This window comes from Ornithodoros turicata, chromosome 7 (genome assembly GCF_037126465.1).
Source record: "Ornithodoros turicata isolate Travis chromosome 7, ASM3712646v1, whole genome shotgun sequence".
NCBI lineage: Eukaryota > Metazoa > Arthropoda > Arachnida > Ixodida > Argasidae > Ornithodoros > Ornithodoros turicata.
Window position 1 is genome coordinate 41,020,375 of NC_088207.1, and position 16,413 is coordinate 41,036,787.

At 45.4% G+C, this 16,413-nt stretch overlaps 1 protein-coding gene across 2 annotated transcripts; it reads left to right on the plus strand.

The window, feature by feature from the left end:
- The first annotated feature begins 877 nt into the window (after positions 1 to 877).
- Positions 878 to 16,389, plus strand: LOC135399883 (uncharacterized). Of its 2 annotated transcripts, XM_064631619.1 has the most exons (13): positions 878 to 1,174; positions 1,243 to 1,326; positions 1,741 to 1,785; positions 3,126 to 3,214; positions 3,301 to 3,405; positions 5,525 to 5,968; positions 7,013 to 7,144; positions 7,853 to 8,088; positions 10,910 to 11,031; positions 14,442 to 14,562; positions 14,882 to 15,049; positions 15,898 to 16,008; positions 16,142 to 16,389. In XM_064631619.1, exons 4-13 carry the CDS (start codon positions 3,160 to 3,162, stop codon positions 16,316 to 16,318), a joined length of 1,671 nt encoding a protein of 556 aa, XP_064487689.1. In that variant the 5' UTR covers positions 878 to 1,174; positions 1,243 to 1,326; positions 1,741 to 1,785; positions 3,126 to 3,159; the 3' UTR covers positions 16,319 to 16,389. The 2 variants fall into 2 exon arrangements, with proteins under 2 accessions (XP_064487689.1, XP_064487688.1); XM_064631618.1 differs by lacking the exons at positions 878 to 1,174; positions 1,243 to 1,326; positions 1,741 to 1,785 and adding an exon at positions 2,401 to 2,459.
- The last annotated feature ends 24 nt before the right edge of the window (positions 16,390 to 16,413 follow it).

Sequence of the window (16,413 nt, forward strand, 5' to 3'; positions counted from 1 at the left end):
CATTTAGGAAAATATTATCTATATCCAACCAAACCGTGATATCTTACCAGCTTTCCGATAACGTTAAGATATCGTCTTCTACATCAACAGTGACACATATCTTCAGTGACATAAAAGTCTTCGGCATCGTTCATCGTGGTCATTAGCAAGTTGCATTTCGACGCTCTCACAAGGACACTGCGATATCGCAAGGATCTCCCCCTTAGTACACAGAATTTTTTTTACACACCTCAGCGTGTAAAAAAGGTGTTTTTGTGAATAAACATTATTTTTTATTCCGCAAGCACAAATGAAAGGTGTTAAAACACGCGTATGCAAAACACCGATCTGACACAGTGTTTACAGAGCTGTTACACACCCCTCTGAAATGGTGGTTTCAGTGGAATACCTCCTTTGAAATGGTGCTATTTGCAACGTACACCATTTAGAAGGGTGTTTTACAAAACTTCCTTTATTATGGTGGGAAATTTACACCACGAAGGTGTTACCGTAGGGCAGCTAATCACACCCTCAAGGTGGTGGTGCTGGTGAAAGGGGCTTGCCGTTGTCGGCCTCACAGAGGTGGGCAACGTCACGACTGACGTCCTGGGCCGTCTTCTAAGGGAACTGTGTCGACGTATGTCTGAAAGCGCCTGAGGAAAACCCAAGAAAAACCCCAGACAGCACAGCCGGCACCCGGATTCGAACCCGGTTACCTCCCAGTCTCGACGTGACATGGCCAGCACGCTAACCACTGCACGTGAACCACTGACCCACGGGAGCTGGTCAGTACACCAGGCATTGTACACAAGGCATTGTACACCGTATCTTTTTAAACCCTCGAGGTGTAAAAAGATACGGTGTACAATGCCTGTGTATTCTGACCGCACTCCCGGACCCAGCCACCGCTGAGAGGGGAACCTGAATATGCTGTGTACAGCGACGACGAAGAAATTGGAGCCGTTCCAGTTCTCCCTTTGTACATCACAACCAGTATCTGTGAAGAGGAAGAAGAAGAAGCAGAGAAAGCAGTAAGAAAGAGTCGAAAGAGCCTCGTTGCAGTATTATACCCATTGGTTAATATTACTATGTATATAGTTAGTCTGCAGTAGTAGTTAGTAGTCTGGCGTGTTGCTGATCACACACGGTAATACAGATCGTGTAACCGACCCAGCACCGTAAGCACTGCCAAAAGGTACAAATATAGCGACGAGCATTAGCCTGACACATTTTCTTACTTTATGGGGTTGTGTGTAACTTTAGGTTTCACGGTTCGTGGGGATTCTGGACATCGATACTGCCCGGCCAACATGAAGAAAAGCAGTAGCAGCCTCAGCGATGAATATGGTACGAAAATATGAGCTGCCTATATGGTGTTGCACCCAGAGTGCTCAAGGAACTATGTTACCTCAACCGCATGCATTTATTCCGCTAAGGGGAACCAAAAGCCAAATCGGTGAAATCGGTGAAATCGATCACAGACGCATGTTGTCGCATGGAGGCAGACATGCTTTTAGGCAGCATCATATTGCTTTTTATACATTACGTCAATGTTTGCGAGGACGACAGTATGAGTGAACAAGCAATATTTTAGATCCGCCAAATGTCCCACCGATTATGTTTCCGGGTGGCAGATGTGCAAGATATTGTCGATCGCGTAACGGACACATGAGAATGCACTGCAGCCGGTTCTTCCAGGAAGTAAAATATTGTTATTTTATTTGTTATTTCGGTGTTATTTCATAACGATGCACTTTACAGACGACGAGGACTCTGAGGAATTCTTTAAACGTCCTGTGATTCCAAGTAAGTAATTTCACTTGCATTGTTACAGCAGACTCGCTACTCGTCTCGAGTAGATTATGTGAAAGAAAGATCGACTTGAGTGATACGAGAACGCTTTACTCTGTAGGCTTGCGCTTCGTTCTTCAGGCGCGACGTTAGGTCTCTGGCCTAAGGTCCTACCATTATTGTTTAGTTGAAGGCATCGTAACGCTATATGTACAAGAACACATTTCCGAAATTAACAATTAATTTGGCACGTTGCGTCACGAAGAACCCAAACTTAAACAAGCAACAACATCCTCATGGTATTACTGATAGGCGATATGCACAGGCAGCGTTCCATACACGTTCTCAACATAAAATAACACAGAATGTGTTAGATTACGTCGTCGAACGTATCGTGTGAAAACAGAAAGGGGTCAAGGAGGTGTGATGTTGTAGCATAACACTGCTTGCGATGATAGAAAAATTAACGCGATACCGCATCACATTCACCGGAACCAGATTGGTCAGTTCATGATCATGTTAGGTAGCATGCCCTGTGAGTTGCAGGCCAAGCAGCAATATCTTCGCGGCCACTTATCTTCTTATTTATGCTCGCAGTATACCAAGTTGATGGTAAGTAATCATGACGTCGGATACCGCGCTGTAATGCTTACACAAATTCGTAATGCACCAATTTCAGGATCACAGGGGTAAGAGATCCATTTCTCTGCGGCGCACTCTTGCGTTTCTGTGTGTCATAAGTGCGCCCTAACGTTAGCATTAGGAGTGTCAAAATGGAAAAAGCTGTATGTATGTATGTATGTATGTATGTATGTGTGTGTGTGTGTCCGTGTATGAGATGTTGAAGCCTCACCGAGGCAGAGGTATGAGTGGGCAAATATTACCGAAGGTAACCGCAGGTTACCGGAGATAATTGTAATTACTTAATTAATGTACTCAGATAACTTGCGGTTACCTTCGGCAATGAAATGGTAGATAAATGGTAAAGGGTAATTCAAAATAATTGGGCTAAGTAAAGGTTAATTAAATGAACTAACATATAGTAATTGAAAGTGTGGAACTAGAAGTCAAGTATAGACGGGTAGTGAACAAGCGGAAGTCTGGTTCAGACCGGAGCTGGACAACCGGAAGTTGGATTTACACCGGAGGTGGATACCCGAAAGTGAAGTATCAACCGGAAAAGGCGCTTAATGCTGACGCGCCTATCTCGCATTTACCGCTAAATCGCTACTGAATTTTTTGGTGTGGCGCATTATGCACTGAATGTGTGATGCCTAGATGGTATTTCCAGTAACGCGTAGTGGCACCATGACACTTGTAGACAATTAACGAGAACATGTCACATCTTGTACTAGGCCGAACGCCATACAGGCAGCAGCTTTCATTCTCATGGGCGTCGTGGCCCTTCTTGGACTTGTGCTGCTATTTCACCCAGGCGGTTCCGGTAATCGTTTACTTTATAGAATGTAGAAGCACGAAGTCGTTGTACACTTCGTCCAGTGCGTTGTGCGTAAGCGAAACTGTTTGCAGGACATAGGATAGCCATAGTACAAAAGGACGAAGAGCGTGACGCAGTGGAGTTGAACACAACTTCGACAACTAGGTCGTCATCAGCAGAAACGGACACTCTTCTAGGTAAATGAGGTCTCAGGCTGAAAGGTTATCGACCTCTGACGTTAATAGCGTGCGACAACAGAAGTACACTCTTAAAAATGAACTTCCCCGCATAGCACGTCCCTAGCCAACCGTACGCCATAAAAGTGAATGAACCGCATAAGTGTAAAAAAAGAATGCGAACGCCTCCCGTTTTCAACAAATCAGGCCAGATAACGATATTATTGGAGATTCCTGTTGGCTAGGAACGTGCTATGCGATGAAGTTCATTTTGTAAGAGTGTATACGACGCACTGTGGAAAAGTCTGTATTAATATATCAGAATTATTTCGATTTATTTATTTTTAATTCGTTGCCCACAAACAGGACAAGGCTTACGTCCTTGTACGCCGTCTATATACGACGGGGACAAGAACTGTCATACACTTTGAAAACAGAGGGATGTGTATAGCGTCTTACAGGAGCATAAAAGATATGTGACCCGACCATATACAGGGTGTCCCAGAAAATGTTTCATTGAATTTTAATAAAAAAAACTACGCCACATAGACTCATGCGGTCAACGGCATTTGTTCTTACTAGGTTTTTGCCACCTCCTGGTGTGCATGTCGTGTAACCTAAGTTTAATTGTTTAAATTTTTGCGAACTGAACTCGGAAACTTGCCAAGTAAAGGTCACTTTTTTACCCCACCAATGTGAAGAGCGTTCCGAATTTACTCAAATTAATGATAATTGACAGGAATATTGCGGAGCTATTGTATCGGAAAAAATAGCCGAACATCATGCTTTTCGGAGAACCGGACTATAACGCGCGATGACTTTTTGAGTACAATCGCTCTGAGTCCGACGAAAGGAGGTTCCAAAGCCAGCCCACAGAGTGATAGTAGAAAAAGTAACAGTTCCTTAAATTTGGAGAGGGAAAGCATTATCCCAGCGAAAGTCGGACGCGATAAGCCATGTCTGCGTTATCTCGTTCTGCGATGCCAGGGTGGGCTGGGTTTCCAACCTCCTTTCGTCGGACTGACAAAGATTGCGCTGAGAAATTCATCGTGCGCTATCCTGTGGGAGCTCCGTAGAGCATGATGTTCAGCTATTTTTTCCGATGGGATAGCTCCTGAATATCTCTGTCAATTATCATTAATTTGAGTAAACTAGACACGTTCTTCACATTAGTGGGGTAAAAAAGTGACCTTTACCTGACAAAGTTCCGACTTAAGCTCGCAAAAATTTACATTACCTTACACGACATTCACATCAGGAGGTGGCAAAAACCCAATAAGAACAAATGCCCTTGACCGCATGACTCTAGGTGGTGTAGTTTTTTTATCATAAATCAATGACACGTTTTCTGGGACACCCTGTATAAGGGCAGTTCAACACTCCATGCACACATTTGTCCTCTCACTCTGTAAAAGTGGGCCCTCTCACCATGTCAAAATTGCTTGGTCCATAGCTAAATCCAGCCCGCCGTAAAATCACTCTTTCTAAACTTTAAGGACACCATAGGACTTCGGTCGTCACTGTGAGGCGACTTATTATTACTCCATTTCACCCCATTACCGTCAGGAATGGGGTAGAATATCGCCCCTGACGCTTTGTCTTTGCATGTGTATCTCATCCGATGCATCTGCTGGTGCATTGGTAGGTATACGTGCATAGACGCTGTTTGTTTCCCAAGCTGCTTCGAAGAAGCTGGCCTCTAGCCTATGCCTTGCTCGGCTGCGCTTCTCTCTTTCTCCCCTTAACATCTACATCTACCATCGGGGGCGGGGGGGATGTGCTGAAGAATAACGAAGGGGAAGGTTAGCCTACCATACCTAATGGGCGTTTGTTGAGGCCTCTGATTTTTCTCGGAGGAACAGATTTCCTCGTTCTATTTTAATGTGTTTGTGAAACGTGATACTATTGTCAAGCCCGTAAATATGGGCGTATGTTATTAGTACTAGATACGATGGTACTAGGGAAGGTTATGCAACATGATCGCGCGGTAAGCGCCCTTAGAGTAGAACCCCTATGTGCTATACATGCTTCAACAAATAAAATGAAAAATGAAAGTTGTAGGGCGTCTCATTTTGTCCGGCCGCCGTTACATTATGTTGCCGTCGCTACACAAATAATATACAGTCTTTCTTGCATGCAGTACTACCAAATACGAATGATAACGACCGGGGTAGAAGCATAACTCGGAAAGAAGAAGCTACACTTGTTCTCGGCAGAGGTTCTGGGACTTCGCTCCCGGACATTACGTCATTCACCGAAGAATCAATAAATACTTCAGCAACACGAATAATTACGGCTTCGACTAGTACGACCAGAGAAGATGAAACAAGAAGAACGACTGAAACTAAAAGAGCGACTAGCCGTTCCGGAGCACTCCTCACGGACACAAAAAGCGTGCCCACAATAATAGTGAGGAGTATATCATCAACAACACTATTTCCAACGACGGGTTTAGCAACATCCACTCGAGCAACAACAGCGAGCAGGGGACCAATAACGAATCTAGCTTCAACTAGTACATCAAGAGTTCCGAATACCTCTACTCCTAGGATTGCTGTACCGTCAATCCAGATACGGAGGAAGCGTAAGTGCTTTTGAGAGGTACTGATTAAAGAGAAATGTGCTGAAGAAACACTGCTATGGAGGATTAACTATTATCTCCTCCGAAGGGAATGAAAAGTTATGCTAATTATTAGAAGACCCGCATAAACGCGAATTAAAGCAGAGCGCGGGATCTGCAACTTCCGAACTGCCAGTTGGCTCAGGCGCCTGTAGTGCTATATACTTGGCACAGTGTGTGTTGTCATCTTGGTGTTAGTTATCGTTCGGTCGTCGTATTTCGCTCCGTCCTCGGGGATCCATAGAGCCCAGTGAGCTTCAACTAGGCTCCCTCTTTCGTTCTCGAAGGGCAACCGCAGCGCCTTCCCTTGCGGTTGTCTCCACTCATAAGCGGGCTGGATCACATTCAAGCAACATTTGAGTGTCCCGAATGAGCTTCAAACAGAGCGGATGGCTATGGCGATATTGTCCGGACAGATCCTTAGGTCAAGATGTGACAGTGAGATTGTACAACGGAGTGGGTCCCTTTAAGCACTTGGCTCTATAGAGATCACTGAAGAGATATGAAACAGCCTTGTGTCGAGTTACTGCAACGTCGCCAGGATCGTCATTCTTTTCTTTTTGCAGTTTATGGAGTTGCAATACTATGTCCCAAGACATCCCCGCATTATGGCGTGGTCCTGTTCCTTCGGCAGAGTTGTGTTTAGCTGTCGGAATTCTTTTCATGAAAATCGTCTCGCATGTAGGCTTAATAAGCACCGTATACGTAGAGATTCCGTTACGACAAAGAAGTACAGATTTGGAACTCCTTGTCTGCGCTTACTCAACTGGAGCTTCCCCCGGTAGTTTTTCAATTTCGCAAAGTCGCCATTCATTCAGACATCCCCCCCGCCCCTTCTTCACATTGGTTCTGTTGCATCCTGAGCATTGAAATGCAGGAGAACCGCAATCGAGCACAGAAATTGGAACGGTTTTGTCTCTTCAAGGTTCTATAGGCGCAAAAATAACTTTAGCGAAAACGATACTACAGGTGCATAAACGCTACAACATAATTGCCTTGTATCTGCAGCATACCCACCATTGGCCTGCGTGACAGGACAAGGAAAAATGAGGGCTGCCCTGCCGGATGATGGCGTCTGCGACTACACAATATTCGCTCATGCGCGCTTTGTTGGCAAATCTCTCAATCCCGTCACAAGCAGTAAGTTTACAGCTCAGCACGGAGTGTATACCACATATGGACTGGTGTTTACACGTTGCTGAACTCTAAAAAAAGGCCTTCACCACAGAGCACGGTCTTGGCCAATCACCATCCCGAATGACATCGTTCTGCCCCCTGATTGGTTAAAAACGGCATACGCCCTTTTGGAACACTTATGCAGTTAGAAAAAAAAAACAAAAAAAAAAACAGCGGCATGACCGAGCGGGTTAAGGCGTCCCCGCTCGTTTGTGGTGGCCAAGGTCGCGCTGAAGACTGGGAGAGGTGGTGGGTTCGAATCCTACCACCAGCTGTGTGCTGTCTGAGGTTTTCTCTGGGTTTTCGGAAGACTTTCCAGACGAATGTCGGCACAGTTACTCCTGAAGCCGGCCCAGGACGCATACTAATCCCTTGTTGCCCACTCCTTCCTGCTGTACTCTCTCCATCTGTCCACATCTGTACGCCGCTCATAGCCACAGTTGCTTCGCGGCGCTTACCCGGAATTAAAAAAAAAAAGTTGAAGAAAGCGTACGCCACGCGCTTTCCGCAAACAAGGAGTGATAATTCTATCATTCTGTGCGAGGTTTTCCTCCTCAGCATGTTATGTCGCGAAGTTCCGTTTTAGGAGAGTACGGAACATTTTATGACGCACACTCGTTTTTGTGAACATTTCTTGCGCCTCGATCTTGTGTGTGTATGTGTGTGTTCCAGGAAAATCGTTCGTCGAGTTCCTTCGTGAGGCAAAGAAAGCCAAGCGGAGCAAGTTCTTAATATCTTTCAAATACGAAGACCTACATCGCACTATCGATTTCATGACGGGCAGCACGGCGGCAGCAGCTGTGGTTAAATACGCCAAGGAGGGAATCGGAGGCTATGGATACTCGTACATTGAAATGGACCTGCACGCGTTCACTAAAGCGGCGTATATGTTACGCGATTGTTTTAGGGTAAGTTCTAAAATTGTATGTTTACTACTCGCATGTCGCTGAGCTGCCTAGAGCCCTGCACGGGCCGACTTTTCCGGGCGCGACGCGGCCCGGGCGCTTCGAAAAATGGCCCGGCCCGACCCGGGCGCGGACCTTCATGTTTTTTCGCGGCCCGGCCCGGCCAGCCCGATGGCCCAGTGCATACAGCCCGGCCCGGCCTGGCCTGGTGACTCAGCGCGTAGATCCCGGCCCAGTATTTCCAGCCGTGACGTACGCGTTTCAAGCGCTTATCACACAAATTTATAAGAAGAGAAGACACGGCCACAAACGTACAAGAACTGTCGGTTTAACACCACAACAGCACGATACCAAATTAAATCCAGGACGCACGCTGGCAAGCGCGTTATCGTTACACTACCAAGTTTTTGTGGATGTAGAGGGTGCTGTCGACAAACTCCTTACCCCAATCCTTACCCCTCTCACCAAGCTTTGCGAACGTGTTTGTGAAATACGTGAGGAGTCAGGAGCAATGTAAAGTGGCTTTGAGAATGTTATAGAGGGTCGAATCATTCACATAGTGCAGTGCCCCTAGCTTGTTTTTGCAAATACTATGCACACGAATGACGCGAGCACGTGATGATAGGAACTAATAGTCCTCCATTGCGTGGAATTAGCTGCGTGACCCGGTCGCGCCTGACTCTCGGAAACATGTTTGTCGGCCCGGGCCGGGCCCGGCGTGCTGGCGTCTTCTGTCGGCCCGAGCCCGGCCCGGCCCGCGGTGTTGGCGTATTTCGTCGGCCCGGGCAGGGCCCGGCCCGGAGCACACAGCCAATGACAAGCCACGGCCCGGCCCACGGGCCGGGTCGGGGGCCCGTGCCCGTGCAGGGCTCTAGAGCTGCCCTCCGCACGAGCTATACGGCATTCCAAATATCTCTTTGAACTGAGGACGGCAATTGAATCCCACAGTTTGTTTATACGTTGGTGAAACTAGGCCCTGCCTGCATGTTCCGAACGTGCTTTACCAAGCTTGGTGTTAAAGCTCTTTTCAAGCGCTTGAGGGGAGGGGGAGGCCAGTTGATCTTTGTTCTAAACTCTAAAAACTGAACTTCACCGCATAGCACGCTCTGCGCCAACCCTTTCCACAAATGATAGGGTTATCGCTTCTGATTCGAGGAGGGAGGGAGGCGTACTCCTTTTTGTGTCAATTATCATCGATCCAAATTTACACAAAAAGGCGTACGGCCCCCTCTCTCTTCGAATCAGAAGCGATAACCCTACACTCACCGCACCTGAACTTCACCGCAGAGCACGATTCTGGCCAACCATAATCTCGAATGATATCGTTATCTGCCCTGCTTTGTTGAAAATGGGAGGCGTACGCCTTTTTTGTGACAATTATGAACAGCATAAGTGTCCCAAAAAAGGCGGACGCCTCTCGTTTTCAATAAATCGGCAGATAACGATGTCATTCGAGACGATGGTTGGCTGGGAGCGTGCTATGCGGTGAAGTTCAGTTTTAAGAGTGTATCAATCGTGGCGATGGTTAGCGCAGAGCGTTCCATGCGCTTAAGTTCAGTTTTTTGAGTGCAGCACCATGAATTTAGTTAGAGTAATTTAATTTCAAAATTTCCAGAAATGTTGAACTGATTAAAAAGTTTGTTTTCGGGGGGAAGAAAGTTGTAAAAGACCCACAACGAAAATTTCACTATTGGACGACTTAAATGTGTTAGCGAACATTAGAGAACAAATCATAGTGTAATTAATACATATCATACACATAGAGTTTCTTCGTTTAACACAGAAAAACGTCTGTATAACAAGTTTAGGTCAATGTATCCATTAGCATAAGGCAAATTAAACGAGACATGCATAAAGTTTTTTTTTTTCTTACAGCGAGGCAAATTTCCCGGTAACTTTAGCTTGCTGAAATTGAAGAATGGCTTTCCCAGTTTTACTTTCTAGAAATAATTGAAAGAGAGAGAGAGAGAGTGAAACTGGAGACAAACTACCTTTTCATTGTTCAGTGAGTAGGACTTATGAGTGTGCGAGCGTCCATCACGTAAAGAGGAAGTGGAATTGCTTTATTTTTTATTTTTTGGTCTCACTGAAAAAATACAAAATAAGCGAAAAACGAACCAAGACATATGTCGAATGAAACAATGCACAAGTCGACTAGAACGACTAAACTGACAATCTTGGTCTCGCTTATGCATTATATTTCTTAAGGAAATACTTATTTTTTGTTTTCGGTATCAGAAACTTTAGGCAATCTTTCCGACGCCGAGGAAAGAAACGAAAATAAAGAAATGTTTTTACCCAATTGTTTTTTCGTTATTTTGATCGAAGCCTCGCATCTCTAACCATAATGAGTGCTCAAATTTCACCGGAGAAGAAGAAAAAAAAAAATAGTATAGCGGTCGCTTAAAAGGTCAGTGTGCAGCTGCGCAGCGGTAGGTGCGATAACATTCGTGCGGTAGTCAGCGAATCCAGAATACCGTTGCCAATCAAGTTTTACCTTTCCAATGGACCTTGCTTTGCTGAGCTTTGTTTCGTTTCAGTACCTCGTAGGCAGCGCTGCTTTGAAGTATATCGTGCATAACTGCATCACAATTGACAATGACGGATACATAGCATAGACAAAAAGAAAAAAAAGACAAAAAAAAAAAGACACGTGAGTAGAGCGAATGTGGGTCGCTTCTAATAAATCCAGCAAGACTCGTGTCTTCAAAGTGTATTTACGCATAGCCGTGACATTGAACGAAACGACACAGACAAAAGGGAAATCGAATTACGTTTTCTGAAGACGGCAATATCTTTTCCATGTGATTTACTGCTCTTTCAGGAAATCAAGGAAAAGTTTCTTCATGAAGGGGTGCATCCTGTCACGTTCATAGGGGTAGCTATCAGAACATACAAGAACGAAACCAGACAAGATGTTCTTCGTCTTTCATATGACATATTGAAGTAAGTCTTCAAAAATGAGAAGGGTAAAATATATCGCGTACTAGGTACTGAACGGAAGTGTCTGATGTTGGGAGTAGCAAGGGGACTGCGCAGGCGCAGTTTGGAATTTGCGCAGGTTGGAATTTGTGGAACACCATACTGCAGGCCGTTAACACGAGTCTCGGTTAATTAAAAAAAGAAAAAAAAAGGAAAGTTGCTTTGTCCTCCAAAAGTGACGAAAACTCTCCGAGGAAATACCTGAGGAAAATTGGGCATAGCTTACCTGAAGCGAGCAATCACAGCTGTAGGAGGAGCAACAACATAAGCTCTGGATTATATATGATCATTTCGATCATATATAATATCATCTGCAGGGCGCGCATGAGAGGAAAAAGGCACACCCTGTACAGAGAGAGCGTAAGAGAACGCGTAATGCTGACGTCACTCCGTGACGTGGAGAGGCCGCCGCAAGCAACGCAGCGCCATTTCCGGTAGCAAACGAACTTTCTGTCGGGAATGGGACCTCGCGGATGCTCGCTACGGTTATGATGCACGTCACACGGATTTCACTGCGTCACACCGTGGTATCGTGCCGGTTCTCCAAGGCCACGCCGCTTCTGACTCTGGTTTCTGTAAATTTAATTGCGCAGGGAGAAGACAAATATTTTGTAATGTAAACCATCATGCAAGGTTTGTATCAATGATAAATGCTTGTTAATTCCTTCTTTGCTCGTTTAAAGGAGCACTAAAGTGACCGTCATTTTTTGTTGTTGTTTTTGTTTTCGCATAGTGTTCTCCACGGAGTGTGTGTAAATATTTTGTGAAGGGAATGTACATAATATTGTCTCTATACTTGTAACTGTTTGTTGTATGTTGTGCTTCGGGTGTTCGGGTGTGTGTGTTGTTACCGTTAATAAATTTTCCTATTACAAAATGAGTTCCTGCGAAAGAACGATGAGCGTAGGTGACCTTTGCAATATTCGTTTCGTCGTGAAAAGAGCGCATCGCAGAACGAGAGGACGTCGTGACGTATGCTACTCCCCTCACGTGACCAGTGACGTACAGCGGCACAGCTCAAACATGCATAAGCGGCGCGTGAGCTGCGAAGAAAAAACAAAAACAAGGCGCGGAACCTTCACCACGTCACGAGAGCATCGTGTCGGCCGTCCGCGGCTGCTTTCTACGACTGTTTTTTTGTAAATTCGATTGCACAGCTATAACGCACCGCAGAGCGAAAATATTTTGCATGGTGACTCCTGGTGGACAGTTTGACAAACGAGGCAGGATTCCGAGCGATGTTAAATGCCACCTCATTGCTCCTTTAAAGGGCCACTACGAAAAAATATGATTTTTAGATTTTGTGTTTATTTAAAATCAATCCAGATCCAAGACTCAGTACGGGAAATATAATTACCGTCAGCGAACGTTACAAGTTTCCACGAATTTTCGAAAGAACTCAGTACTTCATAGTTTCGCATTTTCCAAGTGTAGGTGACGTCATCGCGGACCGACGTCTTCCTCCTAGCAACGTTGGGGTACAGTGACTAGAAGAGTATAGTGTGATGAGGGCACGTAGTAGAGTGGCCCTGCGCGCGATGTCTCCTGTTGAGGGCGCTGAGGAGTGCTTGCGCACGCCAGGGATTCGCTCCCTGAGCTTTTGCAGCAGTCCCCTGAACACTACAGCTCGGCTACCAATGCGCTATACCCATAAGCACATGTATCCATAAAACCTCCGCCACGCCTTGAAGGTTGGCACCTCCCCAGAGGTCAATTTCTGGGGCAATTACTGTTGCACGCTACTCGTGCCTCCTTAGTTTGTGGGTTGCAGTGTCACGTTCAGGCTGCGAAGTCTACTATAGACGAAGCGTTTCCAAAAACCATGGTATCAGCCATCTTGTCCCCGCGGAGCTGCCACCCGCTGCTTTTCACGGAGAACGCTATGCGTTGCGGACAGTTTTGACCGTGTGCTACACTCCGCACTCCACGTAGTCGAAAACTGCAGAGTTTAAACACACTACCCCTGCCAAACACGGCAGCATGCATCCACGGTTCGTAGCAGCCCAGAACAAAACAAAACCCACCTGTTTCCGAGGGTACGGAAACACGGTTCGAGGGGAGGCAAGAAAGATCTATATAGACAGTCGCGAGTGAGTCAGTTGAAGAAGTTGCATTCGTTAATGTGCAACGACAACAAACAGGGTATGCAAACGAATCGCGTTTCATTTATTTACAGAATGAGGTATATTCCATAACAGTGCAAATTTACTCCCAGACGGAGAAATAGACAACGGATAATTTGCGCGAGTGCTGCTCCTGATCCTAAGTGTAAATGTGTCCCCGTCTGTTTGTACAAATCTTAGCAGGACAGTTGATGGGTAGAGCAAAGCCTCCTCTGAAAAACTGGGCCAGACTGGCAAGTTGCTGATTGCTATCGGAACGTGATACCAACAAAAGACCGTTGAATGTTTGGATCCAGTGTTGACAGTACACTTCATGCGCACACACATCCATCTGACGCACAATGCTAGAATCATCAAGCTTATTACGTAAACTTCACATTTGAGTGCTATTCTACCGCGCTGCCTGCAGACTATACCTGCGTTCGTCCCGAACACGCGTGCAGAAAGCTCCCTTCTGTCTTTACTACTTCTGCATTGACTCTATATCTTTATTGCTGCTCCATCGGGTGTTGTGGCTCGGTGCACCCAGGGAAGAGGAATAGGGAAGGGTGAAGGAGGGAGGACAAAGATGATGGTGGTACAGGAGGGGGAGAGTTGTATAGTCCTCTTTGCTCTGGCAATCGGGTAGTCACAGACCAACTATCCACCACACAAGACGTGTGAGCATCCCTCAGTAGCCTTCATTGGGATGCTCCCTGTATGCCGCAGTGTAACAGCCAGGATGATTGACGAAGTTACCCCGTCGCCAGTATTATCAACAAATGTCGTCTTCTGACCATTGTACGCTGGAGGTCTGCCAGTGAAGCTGTGGCAAGGAGACAGAAATCTACATTTTTTTTCAATTCAATTCAATTCAATTTTATTCCACTAAAGTGGGGGAGCTGGGGCAAAAAAGCGTGGAGCATGTTGCCAGACGCGTTGGAGAGATTGGGCATCCCATGTCGTCATATTTCTCGAAACTGTAAATTAATTTTATGGTGCTTCTTATAGCTTCACACGGGGAAACTATATTTTGGGAGAGTACAGTTTGAAGCACCTGAAATTGCAAAGGAATCGGAACCTGAATTGGATCGGTAGGGACTGAAGTACGAGATTTATTCTGTAGGAACACTTTAGGTGCAGTTCAAGTCACAGCTGCTTCGCGGCGTTGATGCGGAATAATAGAAAAAGTGCAGTTCAGCCTAGCGGAATATATAGTTCAATCGCGTTATGTAGATCGTTTGATGTAAGCCAAAGCTATTTCCCCGACAGGTACTTGGACCTTTACATAATGGTGTCGCACACGCCGGCGACAACAAGCGGACAGTGCTTTGTGGAGCCTATCAGTGCATGGAACTCATCCGCGCTGAATGATCAATCGCTCCAGTCGATGGTGAGCCAGTTATAACACGTGCAGTTGAGGTGCTCGAGAGCTTGGATAAATGAAGTGCAGATAAGTGGTGAATGGCTGATATTCAGCGTAGTGTGCATTTTGGGCTTGCCAAACCCAGCGGATAGTGGCGTGCATGAATGACCAGACCGAATTTTTCTTAGCATTTTAATTTAAGAAGCTGCTAAGGCAGATATCCATAAACGTCAGCGTGTATCGTATCACGGACTAATTTTGAAGGGCAGGTTGTCCCATAGAACACATGTTCGTGAATGTGGTTTATAACTTAAATTATGAATTCTCGGTTGCATCGTACGTAAAGCAAGATGCGGCAGATGTGATCAAACAAGGACAAGGGGCCGACGTCACCTTTTTCCTGTCCATGTCCCTTGGAGCGCTGCAGTTCAGGGTTCCCACGGACAACAGCAACGACACCGCAAGTTTGAAAGGTGTCGAATGTTCCTCGAGCAGAATGGTGCCCTATTATAAGGTAAGTGTTCCGGTGCTAGCTGAGTGCTCAGCACTATAGCACCGGAATAAGTTGCCCCTCATGCAATGGTGTCGTAAGAAAATGTGCACTGGCGCTCTAAATCTGCGAACTTGTGTTTCCGTACCAGGATTTGAAGCGTCTACAACATGGCATAAGGGATCATTGAGGAAGGGATTTGCTATTGAAGTTACACATATGTAACACTCCGTATCGATTCTATTACGGTTATTCGCATAATTTTGTTTCGGGAGAAATTATTGCGAAATATTTTGCCCGGTTCTCATTCCTTTGCTTCAGGTTAAAACTATATACGTTTAGTATACAGGGTGTCTTTTTTTGCGGTACATATTTTTCATAATAAACTATAAGGGCTATAGGCATCCAAGTTTTCACTTCTATCGTCTCTGGGCCGGCGGACGTTCTTGGCCATCTGTTGCTCAACCTCGAATGACTAGTTACCTAAAAATCGTTAATTAACTTTTTAATTATAAAAGCTACGAAGTTGTCCCAATGAGAACATTTATTCCCTTCGGTCACCTGATAACGTAGCCGTTTTCAGAACAAAAGCCCGTTCGATAGATAGTCCACAAAAAATTCGTGGAGGAACACAATTTTTTCTTTATTTTGTTCATCGCGCATCTTCGGAGACGCGTCTTTCCTTCACCCTAATGTGAGATGGTGAAAGAGCAGACTATTGCCTCTTGTGTCCTGGAAAAAGATTTAAAAAATGCATCGTGTTCCCGCGTACAGTTGCAGAAGCATTTCGCACATACAAGCGGAAGGTTTTAACTTTTTAATTTACTTTTTAACTACTTTTTACTTTTACTTTTGTCATTTTCCTCTCGAAGGTTTGCTCTAAACCTACGCATCAGGTTGAAGGTGACGTCATGCTTTATCACATGGAAAGAGAACACGGAATTTGGCGTACGTACGAGACAGAAAACACCATACTAGAGAAGGTAAGCCAATAAGCGTTTGAGGATGGGAGCAGGACAACGTACTGAAAACTGCAGTGCGCAGAATTTGGACACTGCATCTAACGTGCGCTTGAAAGCATTTTGGTGCCTCTGGTTACAAAGCACTGCTTTACAGATGACGCTTGCAGTTCAGCGAATTGGCTTCGCTGAGAAGCATCGACTCGGTTGGATTGCCTACGACGTAAACTTGGAAGACTTCCATGGGAACTGCACAAGCCTTCAAGCAGGAGGCCAAACACAGGCTTGGAGACGTCTTCTGTTCATCAAGGATTTGCTAAAGAAAAGTCCATAATAATCGACACCGCACGCCTTTCAGATATGCATTTGTTTAACTTAGTTTGAATAAAAACAATGATAATTAATCTATAAGCCCACAATATGATATTA

What these genes read in the sequence shown, in the direction of transcription:
- LOC135399883 (XM_064631618.1), top strand. Translation starts at nt 2,416, where the DNA reads ATGCTTACACAAATTCGTAATGCACCAATTTCAGGATCACAGGG. An exon ending in ATTTCACCCAGGCGGTTCCG is followed by an intron (nt 3,215 to 3,300) that starts GTAATCGTTTAC and finishes AACTGTTTGCAG; the next exon opens with GACATAGGATAGCCATAGTA. An exon ending in TGTTACGCGATTGTTTTAGG is followed by an intron (nt 8,089 to 10,909) that starts GTAAGTTCTAAA and finishes CTGCTCTTTCAG; the next exon opens with GAAATCAAGGAAAAGTTTCT.